Source organism: Melospiza georgiana, chromosome 5 (genome assembly GCF_028018845.1).
Source record: "Melospiza georgiana isolate bMelGeo1 chromosome 5, bMelGeo1.pri, whole genome shotgun sequence".
NCBI lineage: Eukaryota > Metazoa > Chordata > Aves > Passeriformes > Passerellidae > Melospiza > Melospiza georgiana.
The window spans coordinates 29,508,989-29,530,046 of NC_080434.1; the positions used below are offsets into that span (position 1 = coordinate 29,508,989).

The 21,058-nt window shown below is 41.0% G+C and overlaps 1 protein-coding gene across 2 annotated transcripts; it reads right to left on the reverse strand.

The window, feature by feature from the left end:
- Positions 1-253: 253 nt before the first annotated feature.
- On the reverse strand, positions 254-15,795 carry PRMT9 (protein arginine methyltransferase 9). Of its 2 annotated transcripts, none has more exons than XM_058025044.1 (14): positions 15,665-15,795; positions 15,335-15,437; positions 14,550-14,762; positions 13,957-14,105; positions 12,876-13,112; positions 12,208-12,375; positions 11,014-11,116; positions 9,888-9,994; positions 7,780-7,972; positions 3,959-4,142; positions 2,104-2,815; positions 1,267-1,420; positions 752-874; positions 254-578 (listed from the first exon to the last, which is right to left on the reverse strand). In XM_058025044.1, the coding sequence occupies exons 3-14, from the start codon at positions 14,733-14,735 to the stop codon at positions 363-365; spliced, it is 2,532 nt and encodes an 843-aa protein (XP_057881027.1). In that variant the 5' UTR covers positions 14,736-14,762; positions 15,335-15,437; positions 15,665-15,795; the 3' UTR covers positions 254-362. The 2 variants fall into 2 exon arrangements, with proteins under 2 accessions (XP_057881027.1, XP_057881026.1); XM_058025043.1 differs by having other exon boundaries at positions 13,930-14,105.
- Between the last annotated feature and the right edge of the window lie 5,263 nt (positions 15,796-21,058).

Genomic DNA, 21,058 nt, shown 5'->3' on the forward strand with positions numbered 1-21,058 from the left:
AAACAAGGACTCTGTCCCAAACAGCCACAGCTGTTTATGGCTGGAACAGGTACCTGGGTACTTTTTTCCCCTCACTACAGCTGAGTTGGTAGCAGAACTCTGTCCCACTGCTGCAGCCACTACACAAGCCAGCAATCAGGTTTGTGCTGCACTGAAGACAATACCTCCTCTAGCTTGGTAGGATACCCTTACAGTGCAAATTCTAGTCCACCAGTGGAACCTAGGTATCTCTTATTACAGCAACAAATCAGCCTTTTTGATCAGTAAATACAATTTAGACTTTATTACAAAGTAACAGCAGTGTTGTTCTGAACATTCAGTTTATGCATAGGTTATTGAACACAAATCACACAGGACATTCTTCACCTTTTCACTGTAATGCTGATATTGCTTTTATGGTGTTGGACATCAAGTACAAGTTCATCTCCAACCTGAACTGGGATGGGCTCATCCAGAACAACTGCCGCTTGTTTCCAGTGTGAGGACTCATCAGATGTGTCCAAGCTGTGCTCTTCATCTAGATGGATGTGATACCAGAAGGGAATGGCAGTAACCCGGCCAGACTTACAAATTTGTACCTAAATGTATTGAAAATAATGATCAGTTATACTACTTTGTTCAAGGAAGTAGTTCAAACCATTTCAATCCTTTTCAGAGACAGCTGCAGACAACTCCTGTTTAGCCCACAGGAGCAATTAAGAAGCAGCACTGCAGAAGAGTATTTAAATGCACTTTGGACCCCGGAACTCACCTTCACTTCTCTGCTGGGGCTGTTCTGCAGAGGGCTCATGAGATCCAGCCTTAAAAGCTCTGCTGGCTTGCTCAAGGGTACACAGGGTAATGTGGAGAGATCCAAATACACACGAACAGGTACCTGAAAGAATAGACCAGAACTTCAGGCAGCCACAGCCATTACAAAGGGAAAAGGTAGTAAACTTAATCATAACACTGAGGTTGCCAGGAATTACTGGAATGGCTATCAGAGATAGACAAAAGGCAAAATACAGCCCTCTAATCCCTTTTGAAACACTGGAATACAGTTGCCTGGGAACAGTAACTGCACAGTCATTCTTCTGTACAGTAACAAGGACAAAACTTCCATGCCAGTTCTAAAACAAACATCACCCATTTTAGCTTATCTCAAGGTCCCTGTGTGGTCACAAAACCTCTCTTGATAATTTCAACAGTGGTTTTTTATAGTTCACACCAAATCTAAACAGCTGCAGCTTTGAAACCATGCCTGGAAGCCACCCACCAGCTTCCTACCTTGAACTGGTTGATGAAAGGGGCAATATTAAACCCCAGGGTTGGTTCTGTTCCTTGAACAGCACTCTCCAGCAACAGAGACTCTGATTCTACAAGCATCCCATATACCAACACATACTGTGGGAAAATCTTCCCTCCACTGTGAAGTAAACACCTGTAAAATAAGAGGGATTTCACCTGTAAAGCTCATCAATCAACAGTAATAAAAGAACAGTAAATACATTTAAGAAAGGCACACTAGTTCTTGCTCTGAAGTCAAGTGCTCCTAGGCATAACGTGCCATCACTAAACACAAAGGTTAACAGCAAGGTTTCCCTAGGCCCACAGAAGGGGATAAATCCATTTCACACTTAGTTACCCATTTCCATTACTTTACTTCTCTGCCTTCCTTCCCACTCCTCCTGCTGTGAGGAAGAGCAGCTTTGCTGCCACCTCCCTGGCTGTTCTCACACCACAGGTTTGTCTTTTAGCAGGACCAGTTTGTTCCAACAACCGTCTGACATGTACCCGAATCTGGGCTTTTCTAACTTGCACTAAAAGCTACCTTGGTTATTCTTTGCTATCCTGCAAACTTCTGACAGACCAAGGAATATGATCATCCATATTCTTTTATTCTATAAAAAAAAATAAAGGAATCTGAGATGGTGAAATCTTGATGCTTAAAAAAAAAAAATGTATACAATGGTCATGCCAGGAACACTGGGAGGTTCAATCCAAGGAAAAACCCTTTTTCTACAGAAGAAACATAACAGTAATTACATAGTTACAAGGAATATTCTTAAAATTTTTCAGGTAATTACAGATTCCTAGGAATATTTTTGTCCTTTTATACTCTACCTGGATATTGCAGCCTTTTCCATCACTTCCTGCTGGATTAAACCTGATGTCTCTATAACATCCAAGATAATAATACTCCACAATTTGTCTGATTTGGGTCTCTGTAGCACCACACTTTCTTCTTCTAAGTGGCTGAGCCAAAACTCTAGTGTTTCCTTAGGGAAGTGGTTTGCCTCTGCGATGACATGAAGTGCTGCCTGATGCTGATCTTTCTCAACAGAACTGTAGGCTCTAACTGGCCCAAGCTTGCCAGCTATAATTGGCAGGATGGAGAAGCCTTCAGACACATCTAAAATGTACAAAGCATCAGGATCCACACCTAGAGAGCTCGTGCTTTGATTCTCTTGGAGGTTTATCCCACTGCCATGTCCATCAACGTCCATGGAGTGCAAGTCCTTGCTTGGATTTAATGACAGCAGCACTTTGCTCATGGCAGCTTTAAAGCATTCATGGTAAGCTGTGTCATTCAGCAGGGCTATTTCTGTGGATTCCAGCACACACACTGGAGTGCTGCCATCCTGTTTGGTGCTTGTCTGAAGTCCAGCCAGAGCATTACATAATTCAGCCTCATTGCCCAAACTCAGTGTGTCATCTCTGTCACTGAAATCCATCCCACACTCTGAAGGCAAGGAAGAAATCTTCTGGATCTTCAAGTAGCAGTCTTGGCAGCAAACTTCCATCATCACAGAATCTCCAGTCTTCACAGAATAATCTTGGCAAAAGAGCATTAAAAAGTCGTGTCAGTTACTTTACAGACACATCACTGAAGAGCCTTATGGTGTTTGAAGCAAACAAACAAACCAACCCAGCCACCCCAATATCTCATTTGCTCATATCTGTGCCACAGTATGAGATCAAACCATCAGAGTGTGTGCAGAGCAGGGTGGCCAAGACAGAGAAAGGCCTCAGGGGAAAGGCTTATGAAGAGGAGCTGAGGGCACTTGTTTTGTTCAGCCTGGAGAAGCACAGGCTGAGGGAAGATCTCATCACAGTCTAGAGCCCCCTCAAGGGTGGCAGTGGAGGGGAAGGTGCTGATCCCTCTCAGAGACAGCACATGAGGCAATGGAATGAAGCTGCATCAGGGAAGTTGAGATGGGACATTCAGAAAAGGTGCTTCACCCACAGGATTATCAGTCACTGGAATGGGTTCCCCAGGGCAGTAGTCACAGCACCACGTCTGCCAGAGTGCAAGGAGCACCTGGATAATGCTCTTAACAGGTGATTTCATTTTAGATAGTTCTGTAAGAAGCAGGAAGCTGGACTCTATGATCCTTATGGGTCCCTTCCAGCTTGAGATATTCTAAGATTCTAGGAAACAGGAAAATAAAGGTGGGTGGATAGAGTAGACTGTTAAAATTTAGAGAAGTAGACTGTTAAAAATTACACTGCCAATGTCTGTACATGGAGAGTATTCAAGTTGAATCCCACAAGGGATTCAAGGAGTAGGTAGGAATGTTTAGTTTTGGTTTTGTGGCAGTAGCAGCTAGCTATTTCTACCTCATCTTGCCCACCATTCCTCTCCTAAGTTGCTAGTGAGCCAGTCAGTAGCCTCACTTTTTGGAGATGCTCCACAATGCATTAAATTCAGTACAGAAAAAAACCCAACTTAAAGAAAAGCTTTCTCCCCGATCTCATCTGCTTAACAGCAAAGTCCCACAAACAAGCCCTGATGAAGGAACTGTGCTCTACAGACTAGAAACATGATCAGGAACCACCTCTTAGCTACTTGCTGTTGAACTTCCAATCCTATTTAGTCTTCCTAATCTCTGACATAAGGTAACTTATCAAAATGAAAAAAAAAAACCAAAATGAAACCAAGTTCATGTACCACAAGAAGCAAACCCACAGGACATACCAAGGAGGCCCTGCACAGGATACACAGCCTGTTCCCAGCAAGTTTCCTCACTGGGACTTGTAGAGAGAGAATGCTCCTCATCAAGCTGCAGTACAAACCACACCACAACAGCATCCAATATTCCTCCTTCAGTGACTGGCAGGCTGAGCTTCCAGGGCTTTCTAGCTGCCAGGCTTTTCAGCTCCTGACCAAAGCAGAAAGAGGAAAAAAGGTGGGGGAGTTTATTTCCATAAATAAAAATTGGTTTCATTAAACTAAATAATCCAAAATTTCTGCACCAATACGTGAGGGCACCCAACAGAAACTTGAAGTTACCAAGCCTCTACAATATCAATTATCATCATTAGTACTCATTAGCATAGGAACTGTCTTCCCACATGCAAGAACCATTTCCCACATGGACAGCCTGCATCCATGAGAAGCAAACATCTAAGAACACACACATTTAAACCCAGTGAAAACTGCAAGAAAGACTTCAGACTGGCAGGGCTTGCCTTACAAGAATGAATAAAAACAGAGCCAGGCTTTTGGCTGAACTCAAGCCAGTGCTCAGGCACATGTTTCACTTAAAACCTGTGTTCAATCAGTTCTAGAAATTTGTGTACTGTGAATTTGCTCAAACACAGGCTTGCAGAGTCATTATAAAAACAGGAAATCAAACATCTTTGAGGGTGTTTTATCTGTTTTATCTGAAGGTGTTTTTACCTGGGCTTTGTAGGCCTTGTGTAAAAGCTCAGGCATGTACAATCTCACTACTGGGAACACCTTAATGTCTATCCTAAAGGGATCATTTATAAATTCTCCAATACTTTACAAAGTTTTGAATATGTAACAGGAATTAAGTATTTTTCCATGTACAATTTATTTTTCTCAGGAATTACCTTCTGCTATCAACATTCACAAGTACAAAAGGACCAACCCTAATGTTTTAGTTCCAGCATAAACCAATTAACAGGAGGTCAAGCACAAGGGACCAAAGGTTCTCTCAGTCACAGCCATTCTACTTAGTAACAGCCCTTCCAAAACATTTATCAACTTCCTGATCTGCTTATGTCAACACTTGTTCTCTGTACATTTCAATCTTAAAATACACATGGCAAAAGAAAAGTTCATGTCCTGCTCTGAGGACAGGACTAGCCGTCACTTGCTGGGTTTCTTATTCTTCCCTCTTCGTTCTGTGTTCTCCAAGAGCTTGTCTATCCCTCTTCTCACAACTGAGATGACTGAGCAATGGGCAAGTTAAGATTACTGAATGATAACAAAGTTCACAGTAAGATGTCACTGCTCTTCAAACAGAAGTGCTTTGCTGCCAGTCATCCTTTTGGTACTTCCTCAGCTAGTGAAGGAAAGAGCAGCCAGCTGAAGCTTTGCTGGCATCAAGCCCCTTGAAATAAGACAGCAGGAGCACAAGCATGCATCTGGTTCTTGGTTTCTGGGGAGTTGGAGAGGTACAGAAGTGTATTTGATATTAGAAGTATTCTTCCTGGTTACTCCTCAACAGCAGCAGGCCCAAGGTTCTCATCCAATGGGTTCTAGTAACTGCAGTGTTACATTGCCATCACTTAAAAACCCATTTGAGGGCTTATTTCAGCTTTCCCTGCTCTCTGCCATGCTGCTTAACCCATACTTATTTCTCACATTTGCCACTTTATAAACCTTCTCCTATTATTTATGCCAATTACAGATTTAAACAGCTGTAGCACATCAGGATGGCAATTCATCAAGTAGTCTTGTTAAGAGAGAGCAACGGAAATAAAGCAATGGCACAGGAATAGGCAGTAAAACCCCAAAATGATTTAATGCCACACATGTCCTCTGAATGAGAAAGACCTACAAACAGAAGGAAAATCTACAGCAAGAATGCAGTGATTGAATTTCCTATGCCTTGATCCACAATTTCTCACATATTCCACACCACAACTTCTCATGAAGGATTAGGAAGAGCCAAATCTGTAACTGTTGGCAAAAGCAGAGTCCCTTTAGGGCCTGAAAGTGAGACTGAGCTTTAATTACTGGCTGCAGAGGTAAACAGTTCCCCTGCCAGTGGCACTGATCTGCTGCCAGCACACAGGCAGCACCGGGCTGGGTACAAGTGTAATTACAGCCACACCTCATTCCCCTGCCTGGGAGGGACTGAGCTGCTGCTAGTAGCAACAGCCATAAAGTAATCACCATAAAGCAGCTGCTTTTTTGAAATTATTATTATTTGTGAATTCTGACTTATTATTTCTCTGATCTGTACTGATGTTTTTGATGTCTCCTACAGCTCAGTTTGAAAAACATTGTTTTACTGAATTTTAAGCCTTCTCCTCAGTTCTGCCAGTTTAGGTCTGGACAGTTAGCACAAGCAGAACAAATGCAACATCCCTCTAGTTCTTTGAAATAGGAGTTTAGATAATAGGTCTTACAAAATTACCTTACTAGTGCTAAGTGATTTCTTACATCAATTTCTGTTCTTAGTTGGTAATTCTGTACAGTTTTTAAGTTTAGGAGAATTAGAATTTTTTCTTATTACAACAGGAACAAAGACAATTTTTTTCTCATTTTTAGCTGCATTGATTGAACATCCAGGTATGTCCATGACACAACACATTAAAAAAGCCCCAAAACAAAAATCCATACTGAAAGTAACTTACCAGTGTTTGGAACTGCCACATTGCCCAGTGACAAAGTAACAACAAACAGTAACCAAGGACTCCCAACTGCATCAGTGATTCATAACAGAGGCATTTCTTCCTTTTTACTTACAATATCTTAATATTTCATGACAGGAGCACTCCATTAGTCTAACCAAAACTTCAAAAGAGCACTTCTGAAACATGATTTAAAGAATAACACTGTTCTTTACTCTTTAAAATTATCTTTACATGTTTGCCAGCAGGCAGATGCTTAAGAGCAGACATCTCTCAGATGAGAGCAATAGTTCCTTATTGACGCTGGAAGCAGAAGCAACATTAGGTCACAGAGATTGCTCCCCACAGTATACTGAAGAGCCTTGTCTTATTTCATTTTTCATCTCAGGATGTCAGACAAGCCAACTAGGAAAAGCTATTGATTCAGAAACTGCAACTCCTGGCCAAGCAGCAGCCAAGAATAATTTCATTTATATAACAGAATCTATTTTAGGCTCTGACTCAATACCAGCTCCTCACCACAGGTCAATGAGCAAGAAGCACACCAGAGATCAGCTGTATCATCTTTTTAGCAAGCTCAGCTGCAGGGGCTGAGCTCCCTGCTTTCCAGTTCAGGCCTATTTAGCATGCACATCCAAATGTATTTTGTGCTAAATACACAAATATACCCTAAGACACAAAGGAGCTGAAGTGTGGAATCAAATGGTTGAATAGAACAATTTCTTCATCTGCTCTTTTACACTTACCCACTAACATTTACATTTTTATGCCAGATGGAAAAATACAGCCTTTCTCCTGTCTTCAAGAGTTTTGTGAAGACTGACTTTAGAGAGATAAACTAAGTCAGCTCCATAACTGCATAAATCATTTAGGAGGGATCTCTTGCATCCTTCCTTCCCCTCCCTGTGCTGAGGCTGGCAGCTGTTTGATCTTACAGTGAGGTAGTTTATGAAATTCCCTAAGCTATGCCCAATAAACAAAAAAAGTCCACCTTCAAAAAATCACAGACTGCCGTCTGAGGAATCACATCACCACACAAGCATCAAAACCAGCAGAGGATTTCAGAGCAGCCCTGCCAACTTTGCGCTTGTGAACTGTTCTGAAGTTGAACCCAAAACCAAATGACATATGGGACTTTTCACTATCATAAAAAGACTACTTAAGAAGGGTTTAAGAAAAAATCATTACCTGCAGATCGTTGAAATCTATTGTCATGACTTGGCAGGGCTCTGTGAGGGCTCTGTAACCCCCAGGAATACGACTGAGCTTCTCGGTGGTGTAGGGCTCCACAGTTTCCTCTGAGCCAGCAGCAGCATATGTGGGACTGAAGAACTGCACTGAATTGGACAAGCACACACCAGCAACTTCTTGCATTCCCACTCTGGGAGTAAAGGCAAACACAGGAGAAATTAAATTCCAAGTAATTTGACCATAAACCTAAAGGAAATTCTCCCTAGGCTAATTATTTTTAAATGTACAGAGTGTTAAAACAAAGAAGTTCAAAAACACCAAAACAGTTCTGTGGTGTTTTTGTCATGTTCAGAGCAGCTCTAAAACACAGAAAATGCACCTCACTTTGAAGAATCAGAACTGAATGCTGACACCAGAAACTAAAGAAAAGCCCAAAACATATTAAGAATTTGATCATATCCTAGGAAAAAAACCCCAATACCAATCAGAGCACAAGCCATGAAGCATAACTTAGAATTGCTGAAAGAATGAGACAGAATACAAAACAGAAGATCAGATCAGGCACAGAGAGATGGCTGTGATATGCAAGATTAACAACAATTGACTGATTGTCAACAATTGCTGATTCTCTCTCAGCAAGATGAATCTGTGTTTGATGAGAAATTAAACACACTTTCAAATGTACTTCAGGAAAAAAAATCATGTATTCATTCAATTCTGGGCTCTCTGTCTACTTCTAACCACTCAAAAAAAATAAAACCATGAGGAAAAGCTCAAAGAAAAATTGTATTAATTGTTCAAGGCAGAAACTTAGGCAGAAACTGCTAGATTATATAAAAATAATGAGAAAAGAGACACTTGTACACTGCTATTTCATTAGGCCTCCTGCTCAGAAAAAAACATCCAAACCCCAAAGCTCTCCTGTAGATTGTGAAAACACTTGAGGAAATGTGAAGGCACGAACATCAGAGTAATTTAGAGATCTGTGTAGTTTAAATCTGAGAACAGGCAAGTGTTTTACATAAAAACAGGACTTGTTATAACAATCTTAAATATTCTTGCTAGAGAAAATGGGATCTAAAAATATAAAGGTAAGAAATTTAAAAGTGACTTTTTTTCCCTATACCATATAATTAGTTTGCGACAATCACTTCACCTGACCTTTGCCACTCATCAAAATGAAACATCAATTCAACAATCCAAAGTTAACAGCAAATTAACTTTCATTGTATTTAAATTTTGTAACTAATGGTCAATGCCCAGTTTCAAGGCAAAACTTCCTCTAACTGATGAATAATTAACTTATAACAGAAACTGTTTTGTGACCATCAACCACAGGAACTTCTTTCTCTTTCTGGTCACTGTCCAGATCTACTGCATTAGAGAAATCACTGATGCAGCCCAGCTGCTTTTAATCCAGTGCACTGGAGCTCCTCTAGAAGTTAGTATTTTCTCTAATCTACAACCATATTAATCCTAAACAAAATACCCCTAGTCCAAACTTCTCAGACAGACTGTCTCCATACAGTGATGATGTTCTAAAAGATTGGAATAAATATGAAAGCAATCGATACACAGTCAGAACTGCACTCAGCAAAGAAACTCTACTGTATGCCAGTCCAGAATTAGGCAAAGAACATTCAGACAGATAAAGACAGCTGGGGTTATCAACACTTAGGCTTTACAGGGGTTAGATCCAGGCTTAGATGCAGAAGTGAGGTATGGAGCAGATTATAAAGAGGGTAAAATGAGGATACAGGCCAAGTGTTAATCCAAGAATTTCCAATTCAGAAATCAAGAAGTAATTTTACTATGAAGGAATTAAATTTCTTTAGCATGTGTTAGAGGCAAGTATTTCAGCATAACTGTGTGATTAAAGGGTCCAGAAAATCTGAACCTCAAAGGGGTAGGGAGGTGGGGCAAAAAAAAAAAGACAGCCTGGAAAAGGGGTGGGGATGGTGAGAGCAGAAATCTTTTTCGTTAAACAGATAATCAGCCATTCAAAAATAAAGAGCAAAGTAAATGAGAAATGGTCAATAAAAACAACCAGTCTCTCTTCCCAAATAAAAAATGTGAGTTCAAGCTGTGCTAGAGTTTAAACACACCTGTGATGTCTACGTATCTCTTTGCATTCCACTGCCATCCCAAATATTGTAGCACTTGCAGGAATAACTCTGCCATAGTGTCCAGCACTAATGTCTTGGTTTTTAGGCTGTGAAAACATGAACAACAACATGCAATGAGACAGTGGATTATTTCTACCATTACTGAGAAGCCTAAATTACATGTTAGTGAGCCATTCAAGTGACAGTCAAAACTTTGCTAAGTTCTTAGTGACTGGAGAAGTCACTACTCTTTGGCATTCCGTTGACCATTAAAGGAGTGTTTTAAATACAGAGTCTCAATATAACCAGGCATCAGCTTTTCTCTCAAGTCTACTACTTCCTGTGTGTAACTCTAACAAAATGCAGATTGAGAAACACTGTTAGACTACACTGAAACATTCCAGGACTTTTCCCTTATGCACCATTCCTGTACTTAACACTAGAGGTCATCAGTTTCAACTCAGTATAACACAAAAGGTTTCAGCCAGCTAAAACTTTCTTTTTAAATGAGTTGGAATCAAGGCAAGGACAAAATAAAGAGAAGTCCTCTTAGGATGAATATTAGCTTAACAGAGATTAGGCTATTTAAGACTCTTTGTAATATTACTTTGCTTAATGTACTAGCAAAACCACAAAATATAAAGTAAAATCTGAAACCCAGTGGAATTGCTCAGTCTTCCAAAAAGGTTCAAATCAGCAAAAATAAATAAATTTATTTACCAAATCATAATTGAGTGTTCCCAAATAACTCTACCATTATTCAGCATTTTCTGCCTATTCTGGCTTTACATTTAAAATCCACACAAACCCTTTTGCTTACAAAGTTGGGGGACAAAAAAGATTTAAAAATAAATGAATGAACAGTGATTAAGAGTGAACCATCTGTGATGAAGGAAGGTTACATCAGGGAAACATGCTTTGCAAACACGTTTACTCAGAACACAGAGTTCACAGGAGTACAATGAAAGTTCTGCCTCACTGCCACTTACCAAAATCAAATTCATGGAGCAAGCCCAGATCACTCATTTTTAGCATACCAAAAGGAATGAAGTACTTAGAAGACAAATGTTTCTCATTCCCATATGTCTGGAATGTGTGCACATGCACAGGTACCCACATCACCCACCTTTGGTTGTAAAAGCAGATGTTCCCAAGCATGTATCAAGCTCTCTACAATTCCTTCTCCAAATAAGCCAGCATCGACTGTTTCTGTGACAACCAAGGAAACTCTAGACAAGAAAAATATGATGTGCAACAAACACTCCTGTCAACAATCAATCATTCTTAAAAAACAAACAAACAAAAAAAAAAAAAAAACACCATACCAGGATGAGCTCAGAGCAAAACTTTTACCAGGAGTTTCAGTACATGTGGACAATTTAATTCTTCCAAAAATGTATGTGTTTTGAATTGTAGTCAGAAGTTATTGAAGATGCAGATAAAAGAGAGCAAATATTGAGCAAGAATTTACTGTAAAGCCTCTTGCTCAGCATTTATAAATAAGTTGTGTGGGAAGAATCTAGCCAAAACAGGAAGATGTTTCAGCCTGGGCATACAGCCAATGATACTGCAGAATATATATTTTGTGCAATAGTATGCACTCATGCATGTGCATAAAAAGGAATTAAAACTCCCAAAACTATAATCAAAGCACAAAAAAAATTCTGACACAGACTAACAACTCTAAAATCTTAAGTCCTCTGGAATTAAACGAGAAAACGTGGCATAATAAGAGGAGACACTTCCAGAACAGCAGTAAGTTATTTATTAATAGCTGACATCTAGTAACTCATTATATGCACTAAAGGGATACATGCATTACAGTAGCTCAGATGATTAAGCAAGCCAATTAGGCAAGGCTTGATTGGCCTAAACCAGGAGCTTCATCATTTCAGATCATGAGCCTGTACCATGACCACAACTTTGTTAAATGTTAGTAACTCAATTCTATTCAAAAGCTGCAGAAGTGAGCCACAAGATCTTAGAAGTGCAAAAGTGTGTTAAAATTACTTTTATGACATAGTAATCTTTTTTTTTCCCCATTGCTACAGTATCATTACATATGCCCCAAAGCTCCCACCATCAAAGAATTAAACTCTTTAATTTAGGACATTGTTGGTCTACCAATAGAAATTAGGATGATCTGAAGAACATGTTGTCATTTCTGCTCCTTAAATACATAAAAGATACTGAGAACCTTCTCACATTTTGAGCAATATCACAGAAGTGTTACTTCCTGTTTAGGTCACAAGACATTTCCTATTTTCTTGAAATGATGAGCAAACTCAAAATACCACCAGAAGAGAAAGCAACAACGTACCTTTCAGGTATGTGCTTTGGAATTTCTATATCAAGTGACTTCAAATGCAGAAGTTTGATCTCTCTTTCCATATTATTTGCTGCCACCACATCACAGGCAAGTTCATACATGGTTTTGGATAATTCGCAGGCATAGACAAAAGATGCTCCCGCCTTTTTTGCAAACATACTGAAAAACAATAATCAGGGGTTTTCCTCTCCTCCACATCTGCTTCACATTTCTACCAGTTCAAGTCTAAAAACCATCCTTAGATTAACTGGTATCTCCTGTGTGAACAATGATATTGCACAAGTTGATACCCTCTTGATATGTTATCAGCAAAAAAAACCACTACAGTTAGCATAAGGACACTCCCTCAGCTATGCTGAATCCACTCTTTACAGTCAATATTTAAAGACAGGACAAATAACATTACAACTTCAAAACCCACGTGAGTAATTCAATTTCAGCAGCACTTACTGGCACAAAAAGCATCTGCAACAAATAATGAAAAAAGGTTCAAAAAATACTACTCCAGACTCACTGGCTTCTGTAAGCTTTGCTTGCTTTTTAAAGTTCTGTCTCCATAAAAGGATCAAAGCGGTTATTTCTTCCACTCTCAGCCAAATTTTGTCAGGCAACCAATACTTTTCTATTAAAATTCCTGTGTAACGTGCATTGTGGCATACCTCAAGATGCCTGTTCCCGTTCCTATATCCAGGACAGATCTGCTCCCTGAGCGCACAGCGCTCTCAATGGCCCTGAGGTAGGTGAGGTTCCTCTTGGCATCGTTGAGCATGATGAAGTGCCAGCGCTCCACCAGCCAGTTGGCAACGCGGTAGAAATTCTCCCTGGCGTCGGCAAAGTCGGGGTTGAGCTTCACTGCTTTGTGGAAATAGCCAGCTGCCTCGTCTCTGAAACCCATCCTAGGAGCAAAAGTGACAAACAAATGGGAAGTATGCATGCAGCTGTGAACATCTGAGGGTCTGTAGAGAGGTCTTATGTCAGCTAAAAGACAACAGAAATATTTTGTGTTAGTTTGAAAAATTATCTTTAGAAACAGCACCATTAGTTTATGAAAAAGAATGATTTATAGCTTTACATCAAGACACTGTAAAAGGCAAAGCCAGCTCAGAAACAGCATTGTGTGCACCAACCTTCATCCACTACTGCATCTTTTGACAAAGGAAAACAGGTTTAATTTACAAGAACTCACTGCAACAACATGACAGCAGCAGCTCTGCAATCTAGTCACACAATGTTATAAACTCAAGAATGCTATAAAACTGTGGGTACTCTATTTAACTGGAACATCCTGCAAAACCACCAAATTTTGAGTTGCCAGCTTTTGCATTAAGTGCCAATTTTGAAAAAAGAAATTAAAAGAAACCAAACTGTGAATCTGAATCAAGTTTTAACGATACCTACAGCATAATCTCAAATCAGAGAGCACTGAAAAAAGCCCTAAATCCATCAATATTTGTATACATTTTAACACAATGCTCAGAGAGGAGTTCCTTTAAAACAAAGAAATTACAAAAAGGAAACCTAACTAAAACCTGGATTATCATCTATGATTTCAGTCTTAAAATTCCAGCCTTAGAAGACCTGAGCAACAACAAAACATGGTGGGGTTTTTTCCCATTGTTGCTGTGATTAACAACATTTATTTTAGCACTGGCTACTCTTTTTAAGCTACTTAAACATATATGAATGCATTTGTATTCACAACATGACCCTTACAAACACTGAATATACATCACTGCAAACCTGAAGAGGTGTTCTCCCATACTGTTACAGATCACTTCATCATTGGGATACAGCTCAAGGGCTTGTTCATAGCAGTTAAACAGATCTTGAATCCGTGCCAGAGAATCCAGTTCTTCTGCCCATTTAAAGAGAGTAAACTGAAATGTTTCCTAGAAAATAAAGCACAGACCACTGAGGTGCTGGGAGTTGTCAGAAGTAGGGAACTGAGCCCTGAAAACATCTGGAGGTGTCCTGGCATACACCTGGACACCCACACACGAGGATCAGCACCCAGCAGTGTTTACTGAGAGCCCTAATGTGTACATTAACATGTACACATTAATATGTGTGTATATTAATGCAGGCTCCAATACTAACAAGGCCCTGTTTTTATTAAATGCCATTGACACACAGAGACTAAAAGAAGATTCTGTGAACTCCCTTCATACAGAGCTTATTAAAGAAATCATTGGCCATCCCAATTATTACTGATTTTCCAATTCTGTCTTCAATAAAAGTAGAAGTCAGTTACATGCAACAAATCTCAAAACATGTCACAAAGACCTCAAGAGAATTAGAATAATAAAATTCCAAGTAATTCGAAGAGCACTTACTTTGACAGTTGTTTTTAACTCAGGAGCTAGATTTAGTACCAGGAGATAGTGAGCATATGCAGTTCCAAAATCCTGGTTCTCCAGGCAATGCTGAGCACTCTGCAAAGACCTGGAAACCAATTCCCGTCTGCTGGCTTCTCGGCCAGCCCTGTGGTTAGAATGAAGTTTGGCATTGGAGTTGGGCATTCTGAAGGATGTAAATACTCACTTATTCTAAAAAAAAAAAGAAAAGAAAAAGAAAAAGAAAAAGAAAAAGAAAAAGGTCACACATACTATATACTGTAGGTCAAAACGTTTGTACACAAAGTTGACCGATCAAAAAACATTTCCATTTTCACTGGCATTTAGTAAAGACATCTCTTCTCCCACTAAGTCCTAAAGATTTAAAACATCTCCCCTTTACATCTTTACACTACTGATAATTCCATCAGCTCTGAGGGTTCACCATTCCTAAGTCAAGTGTGAACCACATCTAGGTTAAACCAGGTGTTCTGGAAACAGATTACATTTCTGGCTTTGCAAAATTTATATACATAACAGACATTTTAGCCCGTCTCTGACCAGACAGCGTGGCACACTGGCAGTTTATGCACTCAATAAATTTCACAGTCAACCACAAAATCTGCAGGTTAAATTTCTTCTCCTTGAACAACAGCATCTTCATAAGCAAAGCCTCACAGAGCTTGAGTTCACAGTTATTTTACACACGGCACCACAGCGATGTTTTCCATTAAGAAAACATTAAAAACACCGACCAGAACCAATATGCACATTTTTATACTTGCCTGTGTTACCGCTGTAACTCTTAAAGACACGCAGGTGAGCACGGCTATAGTATGAAAAGACGGGTCCCAAAGCTGAAGAACACGAAGATTTCGTGGAGAGGGACTGCAAGAAACACAACACCATCACGACTAGACTTTTTCTTTTCTGTTTTCTTAAAAATACAGTAAAATAAATAACAACCCGCAGACCAAAGCGCCGCGGGACACGCAGAGCCGGGGAGGTCTCGCCGCTGGCACCGGGGCCGGGGCAGCGCGGCCGAGGGGCCCCCACGAGGGGCTGCTCCGGCAGGTGCGGGGGAGGTGGGGGCTTATCCCGCTCCCGGGCATCACCTGCTCCAGGATCATCCGTCACGGGCTCCAGAACCATCTATCACGGCCTCCAGGCCATCAGTCACGGGCTCCAGGCCATCCGTCAGGGGCCGTGCGCGGAGCGGCGCTCCGAGGCCGCGGCCATAGCGCTGCCGGGCCGGGGCCATCGCGCAGGCGCCGGGCGGCAGTGGGTGCTGCGGTAAAGGTGTTTTCATTCCCCGCGGCCTTTCTCGGCCCGCATCCGAGCCTCTGGAAGCTGGCAGTGCAGCTCGTGCCAGCGCAGGGCTGTGGAAGGGATCGGCAGTTATGCCCGGTGCTGTCCCTTGGCGGTCGGGGCTGTTCAGGGCTGCTCGGCCAGCACGGAAGAACCACCACCTTAAATGCTGCCCAGCGCTATGTAGCACTGCCTCCCTTCACTGCTTTGTAGTCACGGTGCTCCTGACTCTAAGTTTTAATTCCCCTCTTGGTAAGTTCCCGAGAACCTCAGGGGAGAACAACACCGGCTTTAAGTCACAAACAAGCTTTTCTTGGACCTTTGATTGAGAGCTTCGCTCGGCAGCCGCAGACCGCGAGGAGCAAAATCCAGAGCTTTGCTCCATATCCCGAGTTCCGTATCCTGCCCCCTCCCATTCCTGTGCCACCGCTTACCTTCCCTGTGGAGCTGTCTGCCCCGGGGACAGCCCCAGTCGGGGACAGCCCCCTTCGGGAACGGCCCCATTCGGAGCCCCGGAGTGCGGCTCTAAAAAGGCAGAGTTCGTTCGGTCATGTCCTACTTCTGCGGCAGGAACAGGCCGCGGCATTGTTTACTAATTATGAAGCGTTTGGAAGCTGCTCATCTCTACTTTCCCGTTTCAAAGCATGAATGCAGCTCTTCCACGCTTTTACAGCCGTGCATATTGTGTGTGCGTACCCTTTTAGAAACAAATGAGCGTTGTGTAAAATGCCAGACCAGCATTTTGAACAAGATGAAAAGAGCACGTACGGATTTGGGAGCATGAGTCTCAATGGAACGCTGTAGCAGCTAAACTGTGAGCTGTGCTAGAAAAAACATAACTGGTAAAGCACTTGGGCTGAATGAAGTCCATGAGGATGTGTAAGTATCAGTATCAAAAAGTATCAAATACTTCATATGAGGACTGAGCTCCAAAGGAGGATATATATTTAATCAATTTATTGATTGATACTAAGAAGCCTTCATTCAGTTTTGAAAGGAAAAAAAAAAGCTGTGAACTTTAAATTAGTTACAGATAGGGAACAACCTTTTTGGACTTTGGCTTAATTATGCTTTCCATCTAGATGATGATAGTATGAGGCAAAGAAAATGTTAGCACCTGTGGGACATCATGAGCAAAAACGAGAGAAAAAACACAATGCAATTATCACCTGGGGTCAGTGAGGTGTAACAAGAGCTGGACTGCACCAAATATTGTAATGGGCAATTATCTCTGGCCCTCCATGGTTCTCCAAACTAATTCAGCTGTATTTTTTGTCAGAGGAAATAAATGCCAGTGGGTAGCATAAATTCTTTATAGGGCATATTTTTAAGCATAAATGAAATAGTACTGTGTGCTAATTTGACCTATTTGTGAAGATTACTAAAATATAGCAGAGTAAAACCCTTGAAATTCACAAGAGTCGATTCATTTCAAAGGCTGGGGAGGATACTTGTGAATTTCATACTCACAACTTTGTGATGGAACACTTCAGGAAAAAGTGGCTCCAGGACACAATACTTTATAACAGTGACAAAACATACAGCTGCTTTCTAAAATAATTTGTTGGGTAAAGCTTGCGCTGTAAAGGAGTGACAGAAAGGAATGCCCATCAGAGATGCACATGATTTCCATAATAATCATCAAATTGGCTGACAGTAGAGTAAATAATGTTGGTCTGCATGGTGAGTGCTTGCAGACCAGTCTGTTTTTATGTATGAACTGCTGATGGATGCAAGGAGAGGGAGCATGCAGCCTCGAGGTATCTCACATGTGCATCAGACCCCTAAGGTCTTGCAAGTCAACTGTGATGACACAGTCATAAGCAAAATGGGAGTTAGAAGGAAACTCTTTAAACCCTCTATTAAAACCATGACAGAGGTAAAAGTGCTTAGACAAAGACAAAAAAATTATAATTCCTTGGAAGGCTGCTATTGCTAGTGATGTTTTGAACAACACAGCTGTGTGTTGGAAATGGTGGGAGCTGATATCAATTCTCTGTAAGAAAACATCAGTAAAACTGAAAGTTAAATTTACTAATTTCTAACCTGTCTCTCCTTAACATGCAGCCTGGAGACACAATCAGCCACACATCAGAATATCATCTTCCATAAAAATCAGAATGGAGATCTGAAAATAACATAAGGAAGTTAAGATGGAACAAAACGTATGATATGCTGGTGTATATGCCTATTGTATAAAATTACTTGAAGAGGGTGTTTCCTGAAACCATGCTTGCACAGAATGTCAAAGGAAAACAACCAAAGCAAATATAAATACACAGTTTATGGACAGGATATTGCTACAGCTTCACATAGTCAATCTGTGTCATAGTCTCTTAAAAGAGGCTACAAGAAGGCTGTAAAATTTGATGACCTTGAGTAGGGAGTGGCAGAAAAGCAGAGATTTTTCTGATACAAAGCCACTCGGAGCCTTAATTAGTGGTGGTAATTAGTGGTAAAAGGGCAACTCCTTTTATTGCTCATTACATAGGTAATTGTTGTGCATAAATAATAGGTTATTATTTTCCCTCAGTGTTCCATCTTTTGTTTTAAATCACAATTCTGCTTTTTTAGAGTGTGACAATATTTTGAAGTTGTGGGTCAAGTTTAGGAAAGCATATATTTAAGAACTGTGGTGGTAGGAATCCAGCATGTTGTTTTGATTAACTGGATAAAGAGTGTAGAATTTCAATTTAGTAGTGAGTTTGCTTTCTTGTTTTATTATGTAAATAGAAGTTTACTTTCTTTATTCTGGGAAAAAATATGTTAATTTTATGTATATAAATTGGACTGAATGCTATTCTTAGCTACAAGTAGAAAGGAATACATTTTTATTTCACATGATTGAGGCAGGTGGACCAATTTCCCCTGATGAGCCTGTCATAGTAGGACAAATCTAAATTTGTCCCAGACCTGCTGGGTATTTTTGCCAGCTAAAAATCCCCACGACTAAGACAAACATTCAGTTTTTAAAATAATTTTTATTTCAGTGCAAGCAACTCCACACAAAGCATGGGACCCCACTACTTTACAGCACTTCACTGAAAATATAATAGGGAAATTAAAATAACTAAAAACAGCCAAGAAAAATATTATTCTAACTTTAATGCTGGAGACAACTACAGAACAAAGTAAACAAACTATCCATGGAAGACATACTTATACTTGAAATGCTACTTTAGTAATCTAAACAGAGATAAAGATTGTTTGTTATTTAAGGTGATTTTCTTTTTCTTTTTAAACTGATTTTTGAATAGCATAGAAACTTCTCAGCTAAGTAATATTAGAAAATAACTACCAGCAGATAATGTGATCTAGCAGGTGGAACACTTGGCTGAAAAACTGAACGTTCAGGATCAGCTCTCAATAGCCCCTCCTGGTCTGCTGTGATTTCAGCAGATCATCTGCAGGTTTAGGTGGCATCTCATTTGGAGGGGCCACCCTCATTTTCAGACTACTTTCAGAAACTACACTCACCCATGAGCCTTCATGTCAAGCCCCTTCTCCCTGGCCCTGTCTTTACATAATTGTGTTTTCTTACCATCCTTATCTACATGAACAATGAGGATGTTATCTTGCTCTTTGATCATGAAATGCTGTGTTTACTCACTTGAGCTCTGTGATTGCTGCCAGATGAGTAACACATATCCTCAGACTGGTTTCTGAAGCAGGCTCTGAAATGGACAGGTATTAAAAACCCCAAATGTTTGCAAAATTGAATACTTCCCAATATACAGCTTTATGAACAGGAGTAATTAAAAATGAGATTTGTAAAGTGCCCACCTATTTCCATACTTGACTTCTCCAGGTCAGTGCATGGGGTCATACAGAAAAAGCTTGATAGTTACACCACCAGTTATCTTCATCTCAGAAGGGAAAGGGAACCCAATTTGCCAAAATACAGAAAAAAATAGACTGAATTGACTCCCAAAGTAGACACTCATGACTAATATATATATACCTTCCAATCATCTGAAAAAGTCCCATGAAAGCACTCTGGATTGTCAAACCATTGAAACCATGAATTATAGCTAAATTATAAACACAAATATAACTATAAGCCTTTTCTGCCTTCTTCATTAGTTTCCTAACATTCTTAACTGAAACAATTCAGCATTGAGTGGTCTTCTCAGGGTCTTGCTGTTGCCACAGTTCTTGTTCACAAGACTGTAGTAGTTTATTGAATGAAGACATGAAGGTGAGTCTCTATCTCCTTTACTGAGTATTTCATGTACAGACACAAGTGGGACAGGGTGAGCAACACCAGCCTTCTCAGCTGGTAGACAACCACCACCACAGCCAATTTTGGCTCAAGCAGCCCATGTGCTGCTCTGTGCATCCTCCCTCTGAGAGCCTGCTCAGCCCCTTCCTAAAGCTCACAGAGGATTCCATGAGATGCAGGGGCCCCAATGACTGGTACAGTCACAGAACCATTGAATATGCTGAGTAGGAAGGGACCCATCAGAATCATTGAGTCCAACTCTGGCCCTGCACAGGACATCCCAGGAATCCCACCATGTGCCTGAGAGCACTGTCCAAACACTTCTTAAGTCTGTCAGGCTTGAGGCTGTGACCACTTCCCTGGGAGGCCTTTTCACGTACCCAACCACCCTCTGGGTGAAAAACCTTTTCCTGATACACAATGTAAACCACCTATGACTCAACTTCATGCTGTTTTCTCAAGTCTTGTCATTGGGTACCACAGAGATCAGTGCCCACACCTCCTCTTCCCCTCACGAACAAGTTGAAGACCACAATGAGGTCTCTCATCAGTTCCCTCCAGGCTGAACAAACCAAGTGACTACAGCTGCTCCTCATATGGCTTCCCCTCAAAACCCTTCACCATTCTCGTAGCCCTCCTTTGGACACTCTCTAATAGCTTAATGCCGTTTTTTTAATGTGGCACCCAAAGCTGTCCCCAGCTCTCGAGGTGAGGCCGCTCCAGTGCAGAGCAGGGCAAGGCAATCCCCTCCTTTGATCGGCAGCCTGATGTCCCCCAGGACAGGGTTGGCCCTCCCGGTTACCAGGGCACTGACTCGCATTCAACTTTCCATGGACCAGCACCCCCAGGTCCTTTGCACAGCGCTGCTCTGTTCTCCAGGCTACACACGGAGCCAGGGCTGTCCGGCCCCAGGAGCAGCCTCCCGCGCTTGCCCCTGGCGGGGTTGGTGTCTGTCCGTCGGTGACTTGCCGCGATGTCC